The following is a 26,212-nucleotide window of genomic DNA, read 5'->3' as shown; positions in this document are numbered from 1 at the left end:
TGTCAGCCGTGCTCAGACTCAGAACACAACTCATTATAAATTATTTATTTTTAACGGTTGTCCTGACTTGGAAGAGTATTTCGCTAGAATATTGAAAACAGAAGGTTAGTTAGTTTTAAATTTTATATCAGGTAAGAGCGGGCGCACATCTTTGACTAAACTGTCCCACAATTTTTGCGCTATTGTCGATTGTTTCGCAGCCAATTCAACTGTTTAGTTGCACAACTAAATATCGAGTAGTATGCGCACCTCCATATAAGCTCATAGGAATCAAAACTAGACTAAACAGTTGTGCGATAGTTTAGTTTCAGGTGGACGCTCTGAATGTTACCTGTTAATCAATATTTGTCTTAAAATTGAATTAAACGTGATGTTATTTTGTTTTTCCTTTGCTTAGATCACGTAGAGCATTATAAACAGAGATGACGTAGCTAGGAATGACAAACTGGAAATGGACATAGCATAGATATATGTATGAATATATACAATGAGGTACTCTGTGTAAACGAGAAGCAGAACCGGTCCTGCAGCTGCGCTCGCGCCATCTATACAGCTTGTGTACATATCTTCCTATTTTGAAATTTACCAACAACTTTGTTGACATATACGTTAGACAGAATGAATGAAGTATAGTGGGGTTTGTACTAATTTTAATCGACATATTAAATAATGTTTGTCGTGCTAATGTATACAACATATAAAAGGACATTTTAGTGGTAATCAAAATTGTAAACTAAAAAAAGAAACTAGTTTTGCTACTACAAGCCAGTCATAGGCCTAATGGCAACGACCGAAAAATTAGTGCCGCTCTTGGCCGTTCAAATATCGGACATTATAGAAAACTGCAATTTACACTTCAAATATGAATTTACTAGCTTTCGCCCGCGACTCCGTCCGCGTGGAATTAAAAAAAAAACAAAACAAAGTAGCCTATGTGTTCTTCCAGACTATCCTCTACGTCTATGCCATGTCATTTCATCGAAATCCGTTCAGCCGTTTAGGCTAAAAACTCTAACAAACATCCATCCATCCATCCATCTGTCCATCCATCTAAACTTTCGCATTTATAATATAAGTATGATGGACGCGTCCGAAACTGATCGAACATCGTTAAAACAAACAAGAACAACAATCTACATCTCAATGGTACATAAGGGTTAAGTTTCTTTAAGCTTCCTTTTTTATACTAATAAAAAAATCCTATAGTCACGTTGACCTTTATAAAAGTACTAGCTTTCGCCCGCGACTCCGTTTGCGTGGGATTTAAAAAAACAAAAGTGAGTAGCATATGTGTTCTTCCAGACTATCCTATACACTTATACCAAATTCAATCGAAATCCGTTCAGCAGTTTAGGCTACAAACTCTAACATCCATCGAACTTTCGCATTTATATAGTAAGATTTCGGTTATGACAATATGCATTGTCTACAAAAAAAAACCGTTTAGACTGTTGAAACATTCAAAGATTAGACCAGCGGGTCGATGTAGTAATCAGCTCGGTAATTGGTTGGCCCAGATTGTACTGAACTGGGGGCACGTAGCGCCACGACTCAGTTCTCTAAACGTGCCTAAACCATGGACAATTACAATTGGTACAACTAATTATCTACATTAAGTTAAATTATATAATCAATGTTTTATGTTAAAGAATGATTCAGATGTTTTAATGTTATGCGATAATTATCATAATACGGTTACGTGAATAAAAGATTCAACAGATAACACATATGAAAAGAAAAGTATACTTAGCATTAATGCGAATTTATGTGTTTTAATATGGAAAGTAACACGTTCACTGCGGCAAGTAAATCATAATTCTTCATCTGATGCGGCGGCGGGCCAAAATGCGCCCCCAATGATATTTCAACCAGTGCGTGGCAGGTCTTTTTAGACCCACCAGCAAAGGGAAAACAATATCACAAGAAATATGAAACAGCAAATCATTATAAATATACGATCACTTGCCTTAAACATTTGTATTTTCAATACAAAATTTGTCTGTCATTTTATAAAGTATACGATAATAACAAATTAGACGTTAAACTAGACACAAGTTAATGTACACCGTTATAAGAAAGTTGCAAGCATTGTGGTAAAAGTTTTAATTAGCGGATGTTATCTGCACAGCGAGTTGTTTCATTGTCTGATCACTTTAATCTTAATCTCACTAAAATCAACCACAAAACACGCTATAACAAACAGTAAATAGTCTAGTAAAGGGGTGTCGAAACACTGGCACGTGATATAAATGTCATATGAAATAATATTTTAGGTACGTTGAAAAACAAAAAACTACGAAAAAAATAATAAAGTAGGTGCACCGTGGAATTGACGTAGTAATCGCAGTCTTATTCGATGGCACGTCTAAGACAGCATTAAACATTTCTTTAAAAAATGTTACAATGATGCATAAATGTTCGCCACCCCTGGTCTTGTATGTTTTGGTCTTAACATTCAATGTGCAAAAAGAAGTGTTCGTGTAAGCTAGTAAGCAGAGTATGTTTCTGCTAGAAATCAAGATTCTTGCGTGCAAATGTAATAAAATAGTGATTTTATTAATCTTATTATGTTAATATTGTAGTTATAATACTCGAGGTCAAAGTTCTACGAACTCGTTCACGGTCTCTGTCGTTTGCGAGGAACGCTAAGTTTAAACTAAGTTCAAACAGAGCCTACACGTGACAGTGGCGCCCTCGTGCGATTTAGAACAATGCTGCAATCTAATCTTGATTCTATTAATATTCTGTTTTATATACTACTAGCTTTTGCCCACTACTCCGTCCGCGTGAAATTTAAAAATGAAACAATATAGCCTATGTTACTTACAGATAAGTAACCTTTCTAAGGGTAAAATCATTTTTAAAATGGGCCCAGTAGTTTATCATGACAATCCAACAAACAAAGTTTTCCTCTTTATAATATTAGTACAGACACATATTAAAAAAACATTGACTAATTTTCTTCTTATAAATACTAAAAAATTGCATATTCCTCAAGAGAATAATAATTTACTAAAAAGCATTTTTTTATTCTATAAATAGCATAACTACGTAATTTGTGGTTTGTGTTTGCAGTAAAATATAAAATAAACAATAGGGTACAGGTAATAAATATCAACAATACGCGATAAAGAAACAAAAACAGTATACAAAAACATAGACAATGGCAAAGGCAGAGGAAAGTCCATAAAATAGATAGTGATTGGACGTGGCTAAATCTTGCAGGCGCTATTCTATAGAACCAGTTCAACCAGTAAGACAGTATCCCGGCGTATCCAGGCTCAAGTAATGAAGTAGCTATTTTAAGTTTATAAAGCTTTAAAGGTCTTAAGTACACTTTAATGTAGGTAAACTTTAAGTTACATAGGTATTACGTGAATAGTAAACAGTAAATGATGTAATACTCAGAATTATACACAAATGACTTCTTCTCTGTTTTCTACACTAATATAATAAAGAGTATTTGTATTTTCCTATGTATTTGATTCACGTAAAAACTACTGGGCCGATTTTAAAAATTCATTCACCATTAGAAAGGTAATTTATCTGTGAGTAACATAGGATATGTTTTTAGTATTTTTTTAATTGTACGTGGACGTAGTCGCGAAAAACAACTAGTCACTTAAACTCTTTAGGTTTGCCGATGACATCGTGACGTCACATGTTAAATATTGGTACTGAGGATACCAAAACGAGTCGCGGACAATTAGGGGAGGTACATTCATCGACAAACTTTCAGCGAACGGCTAATAGTACAAACAGTAGAAAACATAAACTGTGATAGTTTATGTTTTCTACTGTTTGTCAAAAAGTGTAGTCATAAATTACAAGGAAAACGTGCTTAAGTATTGTTTTCATGAATTTACTTTAGAATAGGACAAGAATTGGGGTTCATTGTTATAGAAAAGGTCACGTCTGAACAGTCTGCGAGCAAGCGAAGATGATTGTTCGTTTTAAATCCGGCCATGATGCGGCAATCTTACTATTTAGAATGAGTTGGACGTCAAATTTAATATTCATTGTCATTCACGATCACATGAAATATCAATTGAAATCTGCTTTCACTGATATTATCAACTTTTAACACGCCCTAAATTCGTTAGGGTTTAGGTTACTTCTTAACAAGAACAATCAGATAATTCCTATTTACTTGTAAAATGTGACAAAGATTGATTCAGTTTGAACCAGCTAACTAATAAGCTGTGACTCACTGGGTACTTTATCCGGTATCCTTTTAAGTTTGTAAGTTTGCTGTGATAAAAACATGCACTTACCTTTAATGCGCAAAAAATACAGGAAGGTCCGAGACAGGCGTGGCCGGTGAGCTCGCGGAAACTGCGCCGGAAAATATCCAGATGCCATAGAACCTGCAAATTATAATGATTTAGTTTTACAATGTAGTAATTAACTCGATTAATGCTGGGTTTCTGATGTTTTCATTTCTTTTATCACTACCTAGTGATTCATTAGGAGTAAAACTCAAGTTACATAGTTCGGACACACATTTGGTGAAGTTATCGAACCATAAGTGCTTATTAATGGTTAAATATAGCTGGAAAACCAGCCATAAGAGACTGAAAAATTAAACATTAACAGAAACCATCATCCGTGTACATGTTTAAATTACTAAAAAATAAGTTATTGTTACTTCTGTATATCAGATTTAGTAAAAGACAAAGTGCGAGCAGTTTCGTGCAATAATATAGGATTTGCTGGTAACAGTTTTATCAGCTGCGTTAAACGGTTATTATCAGCTAATACAGAGTATGTAAATGTAACTTGTTATATAGCAAAATAGTAACTGCTATTAAAAGAACATTAAAATGTTTTTTCGTGACAGGCTGTCCCATGCACAGGTGATTAGTTTATTTTTCTATCTATTCAGGTGCGTTGTACGTTCCCTTATTAGAACATCTGTTATAAAATTACTTCTAATTGTATCCACATGAGCAATAAATTATTGCTGTATTTCTAACATTCGACATTAATAACTAGATTTATGACGATGGTTATTAGGCTAAGTGAACTTTTTTTAGTATCGATTTCATTCAAATTTTAAATCAAAATCGATCAAAAGCTTACACAAAACTGTCCATTTTTAGTACTCGCCATGGAATATTTTAGATACGCTTGTATGATCTAGATTTTACAAGATTGAATTATTATTTAGTACAAGAATTTTAAATTATAACAACTTGTAAGTTTATTTTTATATCTACTATGAATGAATTAATGAAATAACCCACAACTCCCTAATATTCTTACTTTATGATATTTTGATGATATACTAAGGTGAACGCGTAACACGTGACTCGACATCCGCGTCAGGTGCGACGCCAGGTGGGTCCGCAAAAACTGCAAGGCGACGAAAACGGTCTCGTGTGCATCCCACCTATTCCTTAGTACGTGACAAGAACACGTGTGTATTAAAATGTATGTGCCTGATGCCTATAACCATATGCTGCATCATTTAATTGGAACAGGTTTTTGAAAAGGTGTTACAATAAAATCTAATTATTGTCACAAGTACTTGTAACATTACTCCAAGTAAAAGTGCTTTTAATATTATATCTTTGTCTATGTCACGTTATTGAGCATATTACACGAAACAAAATTAAAATACACAGTTTTGTAAATATTTATTCTCGAATACCACTAGCTTTTTAATTCAAACCTATATTGAATCTACATATTTAATCTTGTAATTAAGAAGCAAAAGTTTAGCGTGGTATGGACATGTTATGCGACGAGACGATAGGGACATGAACAAGAGAGTGTTAAGAATGAATGTGAATGGTTACAAAGAGGAAGACCGAAGAAAGTATGGATGGATTGTGTGAAAGAGGATATGCTTAAGAAAGGAGTGGATTCAGATATGACGGCTGATAGAGATGTATGGAAGAGCAGCACATACTGTGCCGACCCTCCATAAGGGACAAGGGCAAGTGGATGATGATCAATTTATCTATCCAACCGATGCCTTATAAAGCACTTTTGAGTATGAGACAATATCCTTCGTTTCAGTAGAATCGTTTGTATGATAAAACTATGTTTATCGTTTAATCTTATCTATTTTAAGGTATAGCAACCCTGGATAGTTGTATATGGGATCACCTGCTTTGTGCGCGATGCGCGGTGTATTTGCGATTGTTTCGGGCGTCTGGCGAGCAGGTGTTACCAACCCGTTTAGGCAGATGTCGGGACTGACTACATTGATGCTCCTCTCGAAATATCACGGTTTTTTTTGCACCAGAGAGAACTTTATTGAAGTTAAGATACTTCTGTCTGATATAATAAATGGTTATTGACATTTTTAAATCGCAGTTGTAATATAATTTTTCAGATTAACTCTGTGCTAAGAATCCATAGATAAAGTTACGAATGGAAATACAAACTTTTGCCGGCCATTCCGGGATGATATAAATGTAGGGTTAAGTCTACGTGTTCTTCCAATGTTCTACATCTATACCTCTTTTATCATTATATTCTAATAAACATCCATCCATATGATTCGCATTTATGTTACTAAGAATTAATAAATAATAATAATAATAATAATAATAAATATATTATATATAAAAATAAGAAAATAAAGATATGAGAAAATTATTATAATTAATTTAACTCATGTAACAGAATATTATAATTATTACATTTCATAGAAACTTGAAATAGAGTGCAACAGGCAAGGCTACTTCCAACCAGCAGTATACTTGACGGTATTATATTCACTTCTTGGAAACGGCATCAAGTATCATGCAATGTATTAATGCTGATTTTCAAAAGTCACGTACCCGGAATAATGGTTAAATATCCACCGCTCCTTTCTTGTATCTTTGGCGATAGAACATTCAAAGAATTACAATATAACAAACATTTAATACGGCGAAATTGTTATTTATAAATTAACACTTTTATGTATCTACTAAAAAGTACTTGGTAATAATATGCTTGAATTTATGGAGCTTGCAAACTATTTTTATTTTTTAGATTATTTATTCCCATTTTTGATGAAAATAATAAGAAAAATATTTTAATTACATTTGGAGAATCTTAAACACAGATGTGTCTATAACAAGAATATTACAGGTGTTTACAAGCTATGTTAGGTATCTATGTCGTCTATGTTAAGACGGGCGTCGTGTGCGAGGGGCCTTATTTGGATTGGCTCGTGACGGACGAGTAGGGTCGCTGGGGAGACGAGCATGGATAACTAAACTCGACGGTTACGAGAAAAGGACGTATCTAGGTAATGTTTGCACTGATAAGATTTCTTTCTTCACAAAGACGTTATCGTTTTTGTTGACTTTCGTGTTGTAAATTGTTTGCTAAGGATTTTATATTTGCTAATACTTAATATTCCAATTCTACTAAATGTGAGTAATAAACAAAATTAATCATCTTAACTGCAAACTACTGTCCTCCTTAATCTATATTTCTATTTTTTAAAAGTTTAAAGAAGCCAGAGTTTCTCAAACATCTCTTTTAATCTGAAAACCTGATTTAACTCATATAAATTTCCGGTTTTAATCTGTACAGTTTGAGAACCACTGTACTCTAGCTTTTAACGAGTTACGTCGGCGAGCGTGCCGCGTATTATAACGGGACTTAGCCACTAAATAACAGTTCATATGGCTATTCTAATACTCACCACATTATAATATAAGCTATCTAAAATAATTAAAAACTGTTTCATGCTCGTTTTATTATTATATTGATAAAAGAGACAAATAGTTGAAGAGCTTTTTTGTTATGAAATAGTTACTTAATTCGCGTATAACATCAGTTAGCTATAGATTTTAGTTACTAAAGTAAAGTTAATCTTCGAGAAGATAGTATTTCGCTGTACTCGCCTCGGAGGGTGCACTACCGCGCATCAAGAGCTTTAGACTAAAACCCTCTTATTAAAATAAAATATAGCCTATGTTACTCAGTGCAAGCATAGCTTTCTAATGGTGCCAAAATTGTTGTTATCGGCCCAGTAGTTTTTGATTATTTCAATATATACAAAAATCCAAACCTTTCCTCTTTATAATATTAGTATAACTAGACTAATAATTGCCCATGCAGACTAGACTATCGGCCAATACCTTAGTCGCCTAATTAGTATGAAAATATATGAAGATGCTCGCATTGCACCGATTTATAATTCGATAAAGAGTCTGTAGTCAAAGTCTCTTGCAAATCACGCACTTATACGCAAAGAATATAGCAGTAAGAAACAAAAGTATAAACATTACATCTCAGATAACAAGACTACGTAGGGATGATGAAACGGCTGACAACATAGAACCTAAGAACAAGATTAATTCTCGGTCGTGTATTAACTACTCGTTTTTTGTTTCGAAGATATTGCTTCAAGTAGTTCCCATTATAAGAAATGCAGTGAAACAGAGGGGAAAGCTTTTATAGACGAAGAACGCGCTGATGCGATGAACATATTGCATTTATTATCAAAGAAAACCACAATTAGATGGGTCGTGAATCGCGTGGGAATACAGATATCTTTCATCTTAATCTAAATATAATATACATAACTAAATACTATATATATTTTACTATGATTATGACGTTACGAAATTAAGAAAGTACAATTGCAATGGCGATAGAAGATAAGAAACTTGTAGGCCTTCTATAACTTCTTACAGACACGAATATTTTTGACCGACTTCCCAAAAGAAGGAGGTACTCAATTCATCTGTACGTTTTTTTTATTTTTTTTTAATTGATCAATATTGTTGAGTATGTATTTACCGTACATTGTATCCCCATAACTCATTGAAAACGTAAATATTTAAAATGAAAAATTGACAATACTATAAGGATGCAAATTAAACAATTTTAATTGCACAAAATATAGTGAATATTGTAATAATTGACCTCAATTTGCCGTTTGCCACAATTGAGCGATGCAGGACGGAAGTCAATTTGAATCAAAATATAGTTAGTGCACTTCCCCTCCGGAAGTGACGCGCCTAAACTTTTTACCTGTTCAAAACTTCGGTGCACAACTTGCTGATACAATGCGACCTTTATAGAAAAATTTGCACCTGCTTAAGTCTATCTAATAAGGAATCAAGCGCTGGTTGTTTTAATTATTTTCGTGTTTCTTTAGCATTTAATTTGTGTAAGTACCTTTAGCTTTTAATGTTAATAAATATATTTTTTTTTAATTCTGTTCTTTTAATATTGATTATAATTATAAACCTTTTTCATATGTGTGAAGTCAACCAACCATTGATAGGCTAGTGTGGTTAACTATGGTCTAGTCATGTCTAAATCCGTGTAGGCTCCGGAAAACTTAGTGTGGATGCATTCTTAGTAAATCAACGATATAATCTATACTATTATAATAAAGCGTAAACACACACTTCTTTGTTGCCTAAGATATCAGCAATAACACGATATTTTTGAATAATCCTCTTTTTAATAAAAAGCCCTATATTTGCGTCATGCTTTAGGCTATATATTTTAACGCCATTAAACTTAGGGGGTAAATATTTTGGATAAAAAACCTATTGTGGGAAAGAGTCCATAAGTTGCTGCTGTTAGCTTCTTAACTATTTTGATGTATTCTGTAATGTTGAAGGTTATTTAGTCTGTGCTATAAATCAATGTCATTGGTCATAGTTTGAAATAACGATATAACTTTGTAATGGTGATCAAAAGCGTTTTTTAAAATATTTATATCATGGTTTTAAAATGTAATTGTGCTTGTTATGTTAATAATCGGATAGTAGTCGGATGTCAAAAATAAGGGTGTTGCATTAGCTCGACGACACGACGGCAATGTTGGTAAGGTTATTTTGTGCAAATTGGAAGAAAACATAAGAGGTAATGAAGACTATATTTTATTAAAGCATAACATGGCTGTGACGCCCATACTGCCAACATCAATGAAGCAAAGTTGTCATCATGTCATATCATTTTGACATTTGTAATTGATAATTTGACAGATGTAAACAATAAAATAAAATTTTCATAACTCCATGCGGATGAGTCGCACGGGAATAGCTAGTAGGTAGATATGAATAATTTACTAAATAGTTAATCAGGAGACCGCTTATTATCAAGTCCATATATGCAACTTTTTAATTAGAAAACTAAAGCAATTTGTTAAATAATAACATGAATTATATCAACTGTCTGCAAATCTTTGGCGCAATTGTACCGTAACATTGGTCACGCTTCGTTACCGCGACTAAAGAAAACATCGCGACTTCGTGTATCGAACTCAACACTTTTTGCCGCTGTTAGCTACGCCTTGAATAAATATCGTTTAACAGTAAGAAATACAAGTTGTAGACAGAAGTGTTTAAAGTTCATTGATAAAGCGTGATGATTGATGTGTGCTATTTTAAAAAGTATTTTTTAAATTTCAGATTATAAAGTTAATAATTACAAACGAACTTTTTCACACTTTATTACCTTTTTTGCATTTATTGGGGTAAAAGAACAATAGCACAAGAAAAAAAATTATACAGTACAATTCAGAAGTTATGAGTAGATGTGCCATTCACAACTTTACCACGTATTAAGTATAATAATAAAATAAATCTGTAAATAGGCTAAACATTCGAGTGGTACTTAATGTCATCATTAATAATTCAAAATTTTAATAACCTCTTTTTCAAGATTATCTTGATTTATTGTAAGAGTTTAATGTGCTTATTTGCGAATGATTGAACTAATGATAGACTATACAAATATTATAAGGCCTAAAAGAAGCCTTAATATGACATAATCTAAATTGTTTAATAAAGGAAGCAGTTTCGATACAAACATCCGTTCTCCTATGTAACACTGTAGCACACTTCTCACACTTTCTACAATATCTCTGGCATAATGTGAGGTAATCAATGGAACTATTGATTTTAATTAATAAACAACACGTAATATTTTATATTAAGTAGAGGTTTACATGTTTAGTAACACTTATTTCTTTGTTTTTTTCCAAAACAATCGTTAACTTCTAGGTATACTGTTTAAAAGTTTTATTTGGAGGCTTTATGAATATTAATGTATTGATATCCTTGAAAACGTAACTAGTTTATTATATGTTCACTATGAAAATAAAACAAAAATCGTACGGTTGGAAGTATTACAAGTTTCAGAGGTGGGACATTTTTTTAATAGGCCTAATTTAAGTCCCTTTCTCTTTACCACCGTTTTCTTATGAGAGGATGGGAAGGGGGAGTGGATTTGACGATGGCGGAGATGCATAGGAAGAGGAAATATCCTCTCTATATCCTCGTCGGATAAGGGCAGGCGACGCATCTGCAATTGTAGTTGTCTATGGGCAGCGGTCGCTTCGCCATTTTGGCGGATTCAGGTGACCGCTTGCTCGTTTGCCATCTTATGTTAAAAAAAAATTAAGTACGACTTATTTCACAGGAAACGACAAATTCTGCAACGAACACTACGAGAATGTTTTAAATACATAATAAGCGTATATTAAGGTGACTGAAGGTGGCAATTTGCTACAATCAATTTCGAGACTGGTTCGACGTTTTGCTTATGAATTAGCTTTAAGTTTTTGGTCGTGCAGTAACTACCAATAAATTTTAACGCAGCTTAAAATGCGGTAAAGTAAACCGGTCACAAGTTACCGGTTAAGATTAAGGTTATAAGTAAAAAATATTATTATTTACAATCAAATATATGTGGACAAATATAGTAAATGACTTAAAAAGCAACCTAGGTAAGTCTCTAAAAGCATTAGGAAGTAACCATAAGACATCATGAATTAACTAAGCATAATAAACTGATTTGGCAGTTTGGAAAAATTGTATATGTTTGTAATAAATTTTAGCTACTTATAAAAAAAAAAAAAAATAGTAATATAAATACACTTAAAAAGGATATAAATTGTTAATCAACTTCATTTGATTTATAGACGCTCAGGTAAATTACAGAACGTAATTCTATAAAATAATATAATATATGAGTAATTTTATATGCTTGACCATAGTCAGGTCATACGAGACATTGCCGCCATTGAGAACCGGTCACCATGCGGTCTCGATTTCCCAGAAATAATCATATTCTCAAGCAATTCTCTTTTTACACCCACGCCTAATATTATGACGCGAACTCGATTAAATATAGATTATTGCAAATTTGCCAACTTCATAGAATTATTATCATTTAATTTAAACGGTCAGTGTGGTTTCTTAGCACGTTTATATTCGGAAGAATTTGAAATTGGAAAAGTGACACAGAAAATTAGTAATGGTAAGTTATTTTTTTGAATATAATGGTAAAATGTAGTGAACAATGTCTTTTGCTATTCTTTTCCAATTTAAGCAAACAAAAAAGAAGCGATTAACGTTATTTCATTTACGCATCATTGACCCTCGCCGCTCTAAAACACAAAACTAAAAGGTACTCATCATAAATTTTAAATGCATTTCGACAAAACTTCCCTAAGTGGTGCATCCCTTTTCTGTTTAAAATGGGGGGATCGACGATCCGAAACGGACCCTACCTGTATATGTATACCTGTACACAAAATCCCAGTCCGTATAATTACAAACAAACTACTACGAGCAAAATTACTACAGTCGGCATTTGTCTCACTTCCGCATACAGGAAAACTGGATTCAGATATACCTTCTCTTTCACTCACGTCCGTTGATGTCTTTTACAGGGCGTTTTAATGAGACGGGATAATGGAAAATATGAGGTCCAGGTAGGCTTTTAAAAAAGATTTAAATGTCGGTATTAAACCTTTACATTGGATTCGTTCAATTTTAATATATTATTACATGCAAATAATAATACGAGTTAGTTACTGAAATTTAATAGTCAAAATGGATTTAAAAATATCTCCATGTTTTAACTATGTTTACTATACAGAGGATTTAAAACAGAACTATCGGTCTATAAAATAAGCTTTACATAAGTTTAGCTTTCTTGTAATATACCATCGACATCGTTAAATTTAAATTCAGGCACGAGGAACGAATAAGGAGACGACTCAGGATGCACGACCGAAACATCGACACAAAACCGGCCAGGATTCAATTACTATACACCGGGCTATTTTTGAAACTTAAGAAAAATTGGCACACGTTCACAAAACTGCTTAAAGATAAATGAAAGTTTATTGTTTACGTACTACAATGCCATCAACTTAACAAAATAACACGTTCATTTGCACTAAATTACATGATAAAATATAACCAAGTAATTTCTTTTACATATTTAAACATTTACAACTGTAAATAATTTATATAATTCATACAATTTTATATTTTAAATCTTACCTTAGCGCTATGAAAGAGCGCGCTGCTTCTGTTCATTTTAGCTTTTGTCATTTTACTCGATCCACGTAATCCGGTCAAATGTCACAGCACATTACACTACACGGCCAGTACTTCCATATTGTCAATAATCCATCTTTAATAACACTTCGAACGGAAACTACATCGGAACAGTGTTTACAATAAGAGATCGTACGTGGGAGTGTAACGAGGCGCGTACGACGCGGGCGAAGACAGCGCCGCGGCGCGGTGCGGCGTAACGACGAAACTCCAGAACAACCGACCGCTACGGATTCAACTCTACGATACCGGGCGAAGGCTTTAGCGGCCATTTTGTTTTGAAGCACGGGAATACGTATCCTGCTTATGAAGAGCTAAACAATACGAAGGTCTTAAGATATACAGCCTTACAAATAAACGGGGTATAAAGTTAAACTTAGGAATAAAATAAGTATAAACAAAATTTTTACTAATATTAGTATCGACACTCAGGTTATTTCTACGTTTAATTTTTACCGCGTTTATTTGTAAGGGTACTTACTAGTCTTTTTACTGACTTTATGTAAAAAGTTATTTGTGCACAAATAGATGTTTAAATATTGAATATCGTTATTTATTCTTTTGTTATTTTGCCTCACTGATTACTGGGTTTGATTTAATTTATTTTAAAATGTACTTAGTAGATCACACGTTTAGACTGAAACAAAAAAACATGATGAAAAACTTGATAGTAAAGGTTTGTAAAGAAGTTTATATACAGCGAGGTTTTATAAAATCGTGTAACAACACATATACCTGAGAGAATTTGAATAAACCTTTTCAGTAAGTTGTGGCAGGTGTACTATACAAAAGAGGGAACGCACAATGGGGTTTATTAAGATGAGCTATCATTATGAACCAATGCAGAAAAACTTTTCAAACGCTTTTGCACATGATTTTTTATACACAAATTGGTGATGTATGTATGTAGAATATCAAATATCTGCACCTTAAAAGGCAGAAAAAAACTACTAGGTACTTCTTTTTTATTCGTCTCTGATAAAATGGAATTCATGTTTTCGGTTTGCAGTTTATAAAATAAATCTTGGATGAATATTTTTATCAAACAAAATGATCATAAATGTCAACTACTTAAGGTTCATATTTTTGAAAAATAATCATCAACTTCTTTCTAATTATTGTGTTGATGCACTTTATGTAATATGGTGTTTTAAATTGCTCTTTATTTTTATACTTACATAGGTGAAGAAACATGCAGTCACTATTTTTAACTAACCTATACTAATAATATAAAGAGGAAAGTTTTGTATGTATGTATTTATGTATTTTTGTATGTATTGTAATAACTTAAAACTTACTGTTGCGATTTAAAAAAATCTTTCACCGTTAGAAAGGTAATTTGTCTGTAACATAGGCTATTTTTAATTATTTCCTAATTTCTCGCGGGAGAAATGGCGAGCAACAGCTAGTGTATTAATACAAGGTTGCATTCATACAGTAAGATAGGTTTACGCTCGTTTCAATTCCTCTATAATTGCGTAGTCGACGCCTCAATTACGTGCTTGTGGCTTGTTAACTTGAAAACATATTACTACTGACACCCTAACAGTTATCTTAAGTTACGTAACTTATTATGAAAAACATGATTATGGTAATTCGTTAAGTGAACAACGAATAATAATGTTTTTATTTAATTTAGTACCGCTCTCTAAGCTTTTATTGCAGTTTTTTGTCGAAATCTACACTAAGGGGGATCAATAGTGGCGATTTTCAAAATAACATCAAACACTATATTTAGAATTAGTAGCGTGTAGTAAATGTATGTAAAATGCATATTTAACTGCCCCAAAAGTAAGTAAGCTTGTTCACGCTAAAACATCCTTGAAGCACATCACTAATTCTTTTAAGTAATATAGCATTCATTTGTCTTTTTTGTAAATTACGTCATTACATCTAACTATTACATGGTTTTAAAGTAATTTGTTAATGGACAAGGCTTCGTATATTAATTAATTCGTATGTTTCATCATTAGGTTTTTTTTTCTAAACTTTTTTATTAATCTTGCTATGTAATAAATGAATCTTAAAGTTTAGATGTATGGATGTTTATAAGAAGGTATATCAGGAACAGCTCAATGCATCTCGATGAAATTTGGCACAGATGTAAACCATAGTTTGAAGATACACATTTAATAACGCGCAGACGGTGTCGCGGGCAAATGTTAGTAAGTTTTATTTTTAATACAGAATTATCTCAAAGCATCCTTGTGTTCCGCATTTGAGTTAACACAATACGTGCCATTTATGTCTTTAGACGATGAACAAAATACTGCAGGGTTTTATTTCGAAAACCTGCTTTTCTTGTCGTTTTATAATAGTGTTTAAGTATAGTGAGCACGCTGCATATTTCTGATTTTTAGTCACATAGTTATCATCATAAAAAATAAAAGTACCTTTAATTTCGAATCTGGAATAATTAACATTCAAGGGGACACTAAGTACAAACTAGCACAGAATATTTTTTAACTTTTACATAGTTAATTGTTTGTGTTTCGTAAATTAAAAGTATAGTAAATTGTTTCCTTACAAGTAAGTATTAAGCCAGAGATAGAAGCCGTATGTTTAGGGTCTGTCGCAACATTCCTCGCGGCAAGGAATGTAGAAAGAATTACATTAATAAAAAATCCAGGGCCGTGTGCGAGTGCGAAGCCGTGTCATTATTTCTACGTATGACTTTTAAGAGACAGGACCTGTTAAGCGTGAGCCTTCAGACTAATAAAATCGAACAGTAAGGTATTTTTATGCATTATCTATATTTTTGAGTTATTATGTTTAAAATAACGGATAGATTGTGTGAAAGTGGATATGCTTAAAAAGGGAGTGGATTCAGATATGACGGCTTATAGAAATGTGTCGAAGAACAGCGCGAAGAACAAACTGTGCCGCCCCTTCGTAGGGACCAGGGAAGTTAATGATGATGTTTGAAATTCACATAACTGTCGGCATGATATGAAAATATATAACACAGGTAAACCTCACCCCTGTATTTGACAGAATTATTTATAACAGTGGTTGCTTAGTCCGTTTCTTTATAGTCAAAGGACAACACCGGCAGCGCCGACATTACACAAATTGTGATAATCAACGTCTGTCAAACTCATTACACATTACTTTCACAATTATGTTATTACTTATAATGCGTAAATTATAATAAATATTTCTTTAGAACTTATACTAACATTCTCAGTAATTTGTAAACTATGTTCTTAGAAATTATATACGTGACATGTAGCTTGTATTTAACGTCACAATAATGTCAATGAAAAAAATACACTGTCTTGTAGAGATAAATACAGATTTTTGTGTAATTCTGATAACAAATAAATTACGGTACGTTTTTAAAAATGTAAACCACTTATACGAAATAAAACTTACTATAATAATATTATGTATGCGAAAGTTTTGATGGTAGGATGGATGGATGTTTGTCAGTGTTTGTAGCCTAAACGGCTGAATCGGATCTTGATGAAATTTGGAATCTGTCTTAGAGAACGTATAGACTCACTTTTGTTTTATTTCCACGCGGACGGAGTCGCGGGCAAAGACTAGTTAAAAGTATTAGATATATGGAAAACTCAGAAGTAGAAATAACGCAAATTCATAATGCTATCGAGCAAGCATTAGCGTGTACTGACTTATGAATTTTCAAACTTTCACCTAAAGTAAAAGTTAAAACCAAAACATACGAACATCTAACAATTTCAAAGTTTGTTACATAATACACTCCTACAGTTATAGGTTTTTTACGAGCTTTTTGTCTAGTAATAAACTTTGCAGCTTCAAAGCAAATATCTATCTATTTAATATGCTATTTTAAAGGACGAAAACTAACCTTAGCTTTTTCTAAAATTCATTGCGTATCTTAAAAGGGTCTAATTTGAAATCATTCATAATCTTTTAATATTCTCTTAACTTTAATACAATCTGACGTTTCACGCTTCCCTTTGCATCACGGGATGGACAAAAACCAATTATATTTTTTTTTATTTCTTAACAACCGGTCCTAAGACGACCCCGGGGCGAGGCTTTCAACTAAGACGGTCTTAACGGCATCAAATCGATTAGATAAAAGTGTGTTTATGGAAATTGAAAATACATTAACGTCATCGACATAATAAGAAAGTAACAATATTGCCCCTCATTTATATAGTCAGAGATATTTTTTTAACTAAACTATTAACCTATGGAACAATTCCCTGCTAAGCTGCTCGAGGAGGATCAGCGCTGGGTACTTCAGTTATTGGCATCCAGCATTAAAAGTTGAGCATGGGCCCAATTTAATCAACATTGCAATGCTCATTATAAACGTTTCTTTTTTAATTTAATTATTATTTTGTATTTAATTACTTTGTGTCATGTTTTTTTTGTTATTTCTAATTGTGTTGAAGTGTCGTTAAGGATTAGATGTTGTTTTATTTTTATACTAGCTTTCGCCCGCGACACCGTCCGCGTGGTATTAAAAAAAACGAAACCAAGTAGCCTATGTGTTCTTCCAGACTATCCTCTACATCTATACCAAATTTCATCGAAATCCTTCAGTCGTTAAGTCTACAAACTCTAAGAAGCAACTATCCATCCATCTAAACTATCACATTTATAATATTAGTATGATTTATTCTTTATTTTTAATAATTTAGCATCTTAAGAGTATATTTTTACATCGTTGTAAAAAACTATCTTTTAATCAATGTAGCTAGATACCCATTAATAAAGAAAAAAAAACTCAACCAATTATATTTAACTGACCATGTTGAAGACAACGCACTCACAATCTCTGCCAGCACCACACGTGCTCAAAATTTCAACACAAATTTTGACCGGTTTCTATGCTTTGTTCTTGTCTTTGCCGCTGCTGTCTCATGTTCACGATATATTTTGATGATTTGAACCTCCTGTCTATGTTATTCAAAAATCAAACCTATTGTAATTTGCATAAGGACCCTTTTTAAATGCAGATTACTCTATACACTCGATACACTGTACCGTACGTGTCTGTAGTAAGCCGTAGTAAACCAAAACAAGTTTTGTGCTAAGTGGAAGCTCAATCTTAACACAAGAGTTGTTTACCGTTAAAGAAACGTCTAAATATAGGAGAAAGCCTATACAGCAAACTGATATTAAAATACAAAAAGATACACTGGTTTGTCCTTGTATATCTCTACTTATATTGGAATTTTAATATTGTTTTAGATGTTCATAAAGCGCATAATTGACTTGCAGTGATTTTGACTATAACTAGAATAAATTTGCAACTCACAAACATGTATTTTATATATAGTTCTATATTTAATAATTTTTAATACGCGTTACATTATTCTTATTAGAACACCGAGCAGTAAAACAACGTAGCGCCTGTGAAATCAAAATCTGCAATATAAATGTCAATGTATTTTGCCATTGCACAGTTGAAAATAAAATATAGACATGTTGAAAAAAAGGTAATTTTACAAATGTAATTATTAACTATGAACTAGGCGATTTTTAATAACTTATATGTAACAAGAGATATAATAAAAACATAACTAATATGAGTTTACTGCGTGGATTAACGTAAAGTGACATACATACGCACAATAAAACACGTATGTATGTAGATATAATTTACAAATAACACGTGTGAATTGTTTTCGATGAGCTCAGTGGAAGGGAGGGGGTCGGAGACGCTATTGTTATCTTCGTTATAATTTCCCAGATTGATAAACTTTCCAGTCTTGGTATTACAAACGAACACCTCAGTGTATTATGTTCCATAATAACACTACATTATTCTCACGGTACTTTCATTAATGCATGAAGCACGGCATGTATAGTTCAGACAGTTTTAACTGAACAGATGAAATGTTCAGTAAATACTGTACAAATGTTACTTAAAATGTTGCTAAACCCTCGGAGAGTTTTAATGGAACAATTAAATTGTTCAGTTAAGACTGGCAGAACTAGTCGTATATAGTAGGTATTCTTTTTCAATAATTCTTTAAGATTTTGATGAATATTAGCTGTTTGTGAATGGATTTTCACCAACATTGAAATTAGATAGTTACCTTGGTGACGAAAATGAAATTTCGCTGACTACCAATACGTCACTTAGAAAGCGAGCGTGAAGGTATGCTAAAATGAATCTAAAGCAACTAACATTATATTTATATAACGTACTAGCTGTTGCCGTGCGGCTTTATCCGCATGAAATAATGAATATTTTATTGTGTTGTTCGGATTTGTCAAATTATCAATTGTACATGTCAAAATGACATGACATAATGCCAAACCATAGCAACTTTGCTTCCTTGATGTTGGCAGCTTGTACTTTATGATCCCTTGCCCTTATGAAGATTTTTTTCAATTTGTTTATCCCCTATGTTTAATAAGGTAAAAATATATAGCCTAAAGCGTTTCGTAATGGTAGGGCTTATTATTAAAGAAACAGTTATTCAAAAATATGCCGTGATTGCTGACATCCTACGTCACAAAGTAGTGCGTGTTTACGCTTTATTATATTAGTATAGAGGTATATATAAGCATCGTGTACACAATTTAAAGGACCAATGCGCACGTAATAACGAGCAATTAAATAAACACGAAACTCTTTTTAATCGCATTGCACACAATTAATTTGTTCCAAAGAAAGTTGGAATGATAATCGGGTACATGATTCACATTTTAATTAAATAGTATACGGACACAAAAATATAGACACACCTAAAAACATTTTCATTTTAAAATTGTACAGCCTAGAAGTTATCTTGTTAACTCTTGTTGAACTGGCGTCATAAATATTGTGGCATATAGTCATCAATAAGAGTGACGTAGGCGTGAAGTTTTATGACATCGATTGCAACGTAATAAGGAATCTATGAAGCGCAACCAGTGGTATGACTTCTCACGGCGATCGCGACTCGCACTGACTGAGCAGCGCAGGCGCCGTCTCGTGGGAGAATCACACCTACTGGACTGTTCATACAAAATTACGGGTATAATTTTCGTCGTAATTTTTTTTTCTTAATAAAACCAAAAGTTGATTAAAATGTATAGAAATAGTATAATATTTACTTGTAATAATTTATTAATTTTGATATAGGCACAGTCTGTAATAATATTGTCTTTTCTACTTTTTTAGTTGTCGAGTTTATCAAGATTTTTAGGTTCAACTTTAGTAAATTCATTTATGGTATTTAAGTATCATCTTACCTTACAGTTAATAGTATAAAAAATGTGGATCACAAATAATTATCTTATCTTACTAATATTATAAATGCGAAACGTTAGATGGATTGATGTTTGGTAGAGTTTGTAGCCTAAACGGCTGAATGGATGTCGATAAAATTTGGTAGAGATGTACAGCATAGTCTAGCAAACAAACAACACAGGCTGCATATTTTGTTTTTTTTTTCCAAAATAAAACAAAACAGTGAAGACTTTACTAGCTAACCGCAATAAATGTAGTAGTTTTAAGTTCGAACGGGAAGAATGAAGTGACCGCGATCCCACAGTTGCTCTATCATAAAACTATACAAATTGCTTTTATGTCTTTCACAAACAATAAATTGTGTATGAATCGGTTTGAGCTTGCACAGAGTATAAACTAAAAGAGCGCCTAAGTGCAATAGTATCCGTGTTGCAAAAAAAACTCTTCCTTTACTGTGGCTTATTTTCATTAAAAAAAAACAAAGCCACAAACACAAGTAGCTGGAAATAATGATGTGAACTATAAACCTAACCACAAAGACCTAATTTTAACCCGCGCCTGAATTACAAAATTACGCACTCATTAAGCTTTCCTGTGAGTATTCGAGAATAAAAGTTAACTACCACAGTGTATCGTATGCAGGACAACCTTTGACCGGCCACCTGTCCAGTAATTAGATCGCTACCGAGCCATGGCCGACGTCTTGCTTGGCTGCCCTTCCCACACATCTTCACTCCTGAGACCGCGCCACGATATGACTCCGATGAGATTAGAATTGGTTACGCTAACGTAACTGTTTATTTATATCCCACGTTTTACAAGAGGTCACTTAAATAAATAAAAATTATGTTTCTTGTAACAAATGTTTTTTAAGAGAACAATGATGCCCCTGTCGAATTTCAATACTGACCAACAGTACCAGTTATTTATATGGTTTTTAAAAGTCCTGTGGCAATAAACCTCAAAAATTTTAAAAGGCAACATGGAAATTAGAAGCTATAAAGTAAGAACGACGTACAACGGTCGCTTCACGAGCAACGTCTTACGAACAATGGTTGTTTTTTTCGCGGTTAGTCACAGGCCGGGCCGAATCCTACGAGAATGTTGAGTCATCGTAAGTCGGGGGTCGAGGAGACGCGGTTCAGCGAGCACCGAGTGTGCCCGGAGAAAGAAGTCACAGTGCAAAAGTTTAAGACAATCGATAAAGAAGAAAGCTTTCTCACTAATAAATTTATTTAGTTATTAAATATATTAGTATACTAGCTTTCGCCTGCGACTCCTTTCGCGTGGAATTTTAAATAACAACAGTGAGTAGCCTGTGTATTCTTCCAGATAATCCTCTGCATTTATACCAAATTACACCGATATCCGTTAAGCCGTTTAGACTATAAACTCTAACAAACATCCATCTAAACTTTCGCATTTATAATATTAGTAAGATTAGTAAGAAGTAAGATTTCAATTTGAAAACACTGTTTGAGTTAGAATGCATAAGAATTTAACAAGAAATACATACTTCAAAATACAAGTAACTAACTATGTTAAGGCCCATTGGAATTCAAGTGTATCAAAACGTCCAATAGAGCGTTAAATGTTGAAAGGGGATGATTAAGCTAAACAATAAGCCTCAGTGTGGATTCAATGACGCGAAACGCCGATTTTGTTAAAAATCAATTTCATACGGTTATAACATCCTCTATTCTTAAACTTTTCTTGGTATATAAGCAGTGAGAAAATATAGATTAATTTCCAATAAATAACAGATAGTCTTCATATTGGTCTCATGGGATTCGATCTTCCCTTTACTATATAGTCTAATTTCCAGCGAACTAATCGTTACGTAACTCATCGACACATTCAACGATTTCGTAACTTCTAGTAACAAGCAATCGTTAGATAACATCTACTGACAAATCTGTAGAAGGTAGCGCGGGTATATTAGCATTTATTTACACCGCACCGATCCAGATCTCAATTCTCACACGTTTCCCCGCAGCCCCGTATGCCGGCCCACAATGGAACATTAACACATGCACACTTTCTCACAATTCATTTATAAAACATGATTTGAACGTAACGAACAAATGTTGATATTCTAATTATTTTAACATTAGAACACAAATCATAGATAGGAAGAGGTAAATTATTGCAACGGATCGCGTTTACCCATTTCCGGAGGTACCACGGTGGTCTAAGTCAGAATTGTCTCAAAATTACACGCTATGACAAAATAAGATGACAATTAAACGTCCATAGCCTAATGGCTTGGGGTACGGATTACCGATCTTGCGGTCGAGGGTTCGAATCCCGCCATTCGACTATTGTCGTGAACCACATATCCTAGCACAAGCGTAGTTGGAATTGTTAAAGGAAATATTAGTAAATTATCAAAAAAATCTACTAACATTTTTAAACAAAAAAAAATTAGAGAAAATCTGCCCATCTGTGTTTCGTGTCTTTTCGAGTCTAAAGAGTATGAAAAACCAATTATAATCAAAGTTATTTAAACTTTCCATTACGAAAACATACTAAAAGTTAACCTACAAAAAATGTTATGGGCAAAAATACCATATAATAAACATCGTCACACCTGCGTTAATTAGCTCGTTCCAAATTCAAAACATGATAAGATAGATTCCGACCTATGCAAGTGGATAAAGTATTAAGTAATTACAACATAGACGCATCAAGAAATTGAATTAAAAAGGGCATCGTGTGAGGTTCCCACGAATGTTCCTTCCGGAGGCGCCGACCCGTGACCCTACCGTCTTAGCCCCACATCAGAGGCCCAGGGTTCACAACTAAGGAAAAGTTTATCAATGAAACTTGTAGTTTAAAAGTTAAAAAAAAAAACTGAAACAAGAGTGAAGAGAATAGATAATAAATACGGTATAACTATGTGGTTTAAATCAATTATACCTACGCTCAGTATTTATAATGTTTACATCGTCTACAAAAACGAACACGCATCGTAAATGGTTGGAATAAACTGAGAAGCGCAAGATGAAATCTACTTAGATAACATGATCTACAAAAAATAACTGCGTAATAAATAACTAGGAACGAATTAATTACTAACGATATATTTTACAAGGCACGTTCTAATGTAACCTTACTTAACAATAAGTTTTCATTCGTGCTGTTGACAACTAATGAAAAACAAAATTTTAAATCGTCAATTTAATTACTCTGAAACGGTTAAAAAAAGACGAAAATAATCTAGCATCAACATTGGAGATAAGGATAGGTAAATAAAAGCTAAACTAATATTATAAATGTGAAAGTTTAGATGGATGAATGGACGTTTGTTAGAATTTGTAGTCTAAACGGCTGAACGGATTTAATTAAAATAAAATGAAATGTTGGTGTAGATGTAGAGGATAGTCTGGAAGAACTCATAGACTACTCACTTTTGTTTTTTTTTTATTCCACGCGGAAGGAGTCGCGGGCGAAAGCTAGTTGCATTTAATTCAATTAATTATACAATTTAACCATCTAAATCGTGCAATCAATATTTATTAAACACGCTTTAAATATAGACTCCTAATGAATTCAATTTTGTAATATATTTAAAAGAGCTGATCAAGATGTTCGTTTCGTTCCCACAGGAGACGATTTGCATGAATAAATTACACATAACGTCTGGCTCCACTTGACTACAAGTTAATTTCATATTCTCAGTCGCCGAGCCGTGGTGCGTGTCACTAAGTTTATTGACGCTCTGTCATTGGATACAGGTTACGTGCCCGAAATTAAAGAACAACTTAAAAATGGATAATAAAATCCCTCATAATGTTCAAAGTGCCGAACGACCGTGAGGTTAAAATTCTATGAAGCTCTGCTTTGATTTACTAAACAGGACTATGAAGGCAAAGGATCCGACTTTAAGTTAATGTTGATTACATTGTATGGGCCTAATTTTAGTCCCTTTCCCTTTTTTACCCTTTCATAAAAGGAGAAGATGGCAAGGAAAAGTGTATTTGACGGTGGACGCATAGGAAGAAGAAATATCCTCTTTTTTGTCTCCTCCTCCGTCGATCAAGGGTAGACAATGTATCTGCAATTGCTGATTTCTATGGGCAGTGGTTGATTCGCCATTTCGGCAGTTTCAAGTGGCCGTTTTCTCGTTTGCCACATTGTATAAAAAATAGACTTTAATCTACTGGACCGATTTGAAAAAAATTTTTCGCCATCAGAAAGTTACATTATCATTAAGTAACATGGCTATATTGTATATTAACGGGAAGGGTATGAATATGACAACAAATATATGAGACGTATGTTCTTTGCCCAGGCGAAGCTGGAACACAGTTTGGAGGAAAATACAAAAATTAGACCTACAGTTTTTTAATTGTTAAATTCATAAAATTTAAGACTAGAGTACCTTATACTTGAACGACGTTTTAATGATACACTGTGTAAACATAAATTTTCACATCGGAGTTGCAATTATTGGTAATTGGCAACCTTTGGCAACTTAGTAATTTTTAAAACTAACGTTGCTATTTGTTTGTTTATGTTCTAAGTTATGACCAAAACATTCAGATTATTAATTCATACGTAGACATTTAGTATACCCACTTTATTTTTATTGAACTTACCAGCCACTTCAGTGTTACTCCATCGTTCTTGCTGCATTTATGTCGATGTCTACAATTATGCATATTTAAAGACTCTTGCAAACTAAACTGCAAGGAATGTCATTCCTTGCACTACGATAAACTTCGTACATCATAGGTGTATTTTAAAAACAAATCTAAAAAAACACAAAGCTAGAAAATAAAACAATTTAAAAACACAACAAAGAAGAATGATTTGCATTTGCATCTTTATTATAACTACAGATAACCGAACAAAGAACGTTCAATGTATACAAACCTGCTGAAGATTCTGATGACATTAATCAAAAGAGATGGAATGCGGCGGAGAACGCATTACTTATAACGAGGTAACATTTATAAAATACAAAGTGTTTTGACCCTCCCATTTTTATGCGCTACTTTTGTAAGGCAGCATGAACTCATTGCCTAAGATTTAATAATAATAAACCTTCCAAAGAGTTTGTAAACAAAATAGTAATAGAACGTGAGTCGAATGATAGTAAAATAGCTTGTGTAAGCGCAACACCTGTTTATATAGGATTGTATAAAAACCCTCTCGGCACGAACGTTGCGAGATCGCTACACTTTCGGAGAATTTCTGTTTGTTTTCTTTTTACCGACGAATACATGTTTCTGTTCTCTACGTGAGGTGGAAAGACATACTGTTGGCAATATTACGCCATTCGTTAAGCCAAATCGTCTGCTTCGTGTGAAATACGCAACTAGGCTCAGTCATAACAATTATTTATATGGGGAAACAGCAGTCGCGAGTTCGGAAATACGTACAAATAAAAACTTTCTTTGAAATCAGACTTACTACCGTTCTGTTATACGAAACGAATCTCTTTGATGCTGTACTGTTGGGTGTAAGGAATGTAGGTGATGTTTACAAGGTGCGATCACTGGAATTATAAACAAGTACTTACGAAATAAAGACAATAAACATTATCGATTTATAATATAGATAAAATAATATATTAGATGTTTTACAATAAGTATGATGTCACACAATTATAATGTGCTTGTAACATTCTTGGTTGACTACAAATACCACGCGAAGGTTATTGTTATTAATTAATAAGATAAATAAATACATGATTCAT

The 26,212-nt window shown here is 33.2% G+C and overlaps 1 protein-coding gene across 1 annotated transcript in view; it reads right to left on the bottom strand.

The window, feature by feature from the left end:
- LOC106103500 overlaps positions 1-26,212 on the bottom strand; it is a 54,899-nt gene that overhangs the window by 17,460 nt on the left and 11,227 nt on the right. The window contains exon 3 of the mRNA XM_013283279.1: positions 4,275-4,367. Coding sequence (XP_013138733.1) covers positions 4,275-4,367 — 93 coding nt within the window. The remainder of the gene's footprint in view (positions 1-4,274; positions 4,368-26,212) is intronic.

This window comes from Papilio polytes, unplaced genomic scaffold (genome assembly GCF_000836215.1).
Source record: "Papilio polytes unplaced genomic scaffold, Ppol_1.0 DF823731.1, whole genome shotgun sequence".
In the NCBI taxonomy this organism is placed as follows: domain Eukaryota; kingdom Metazoa; phylum Arthropoda; class Insecta; order Lepidoptera; family Papilionidae; genus Papilio; species Papilio polytes.
This window is presented reverse-complemented; position numbering and strand designations above follow the sequence as displayed.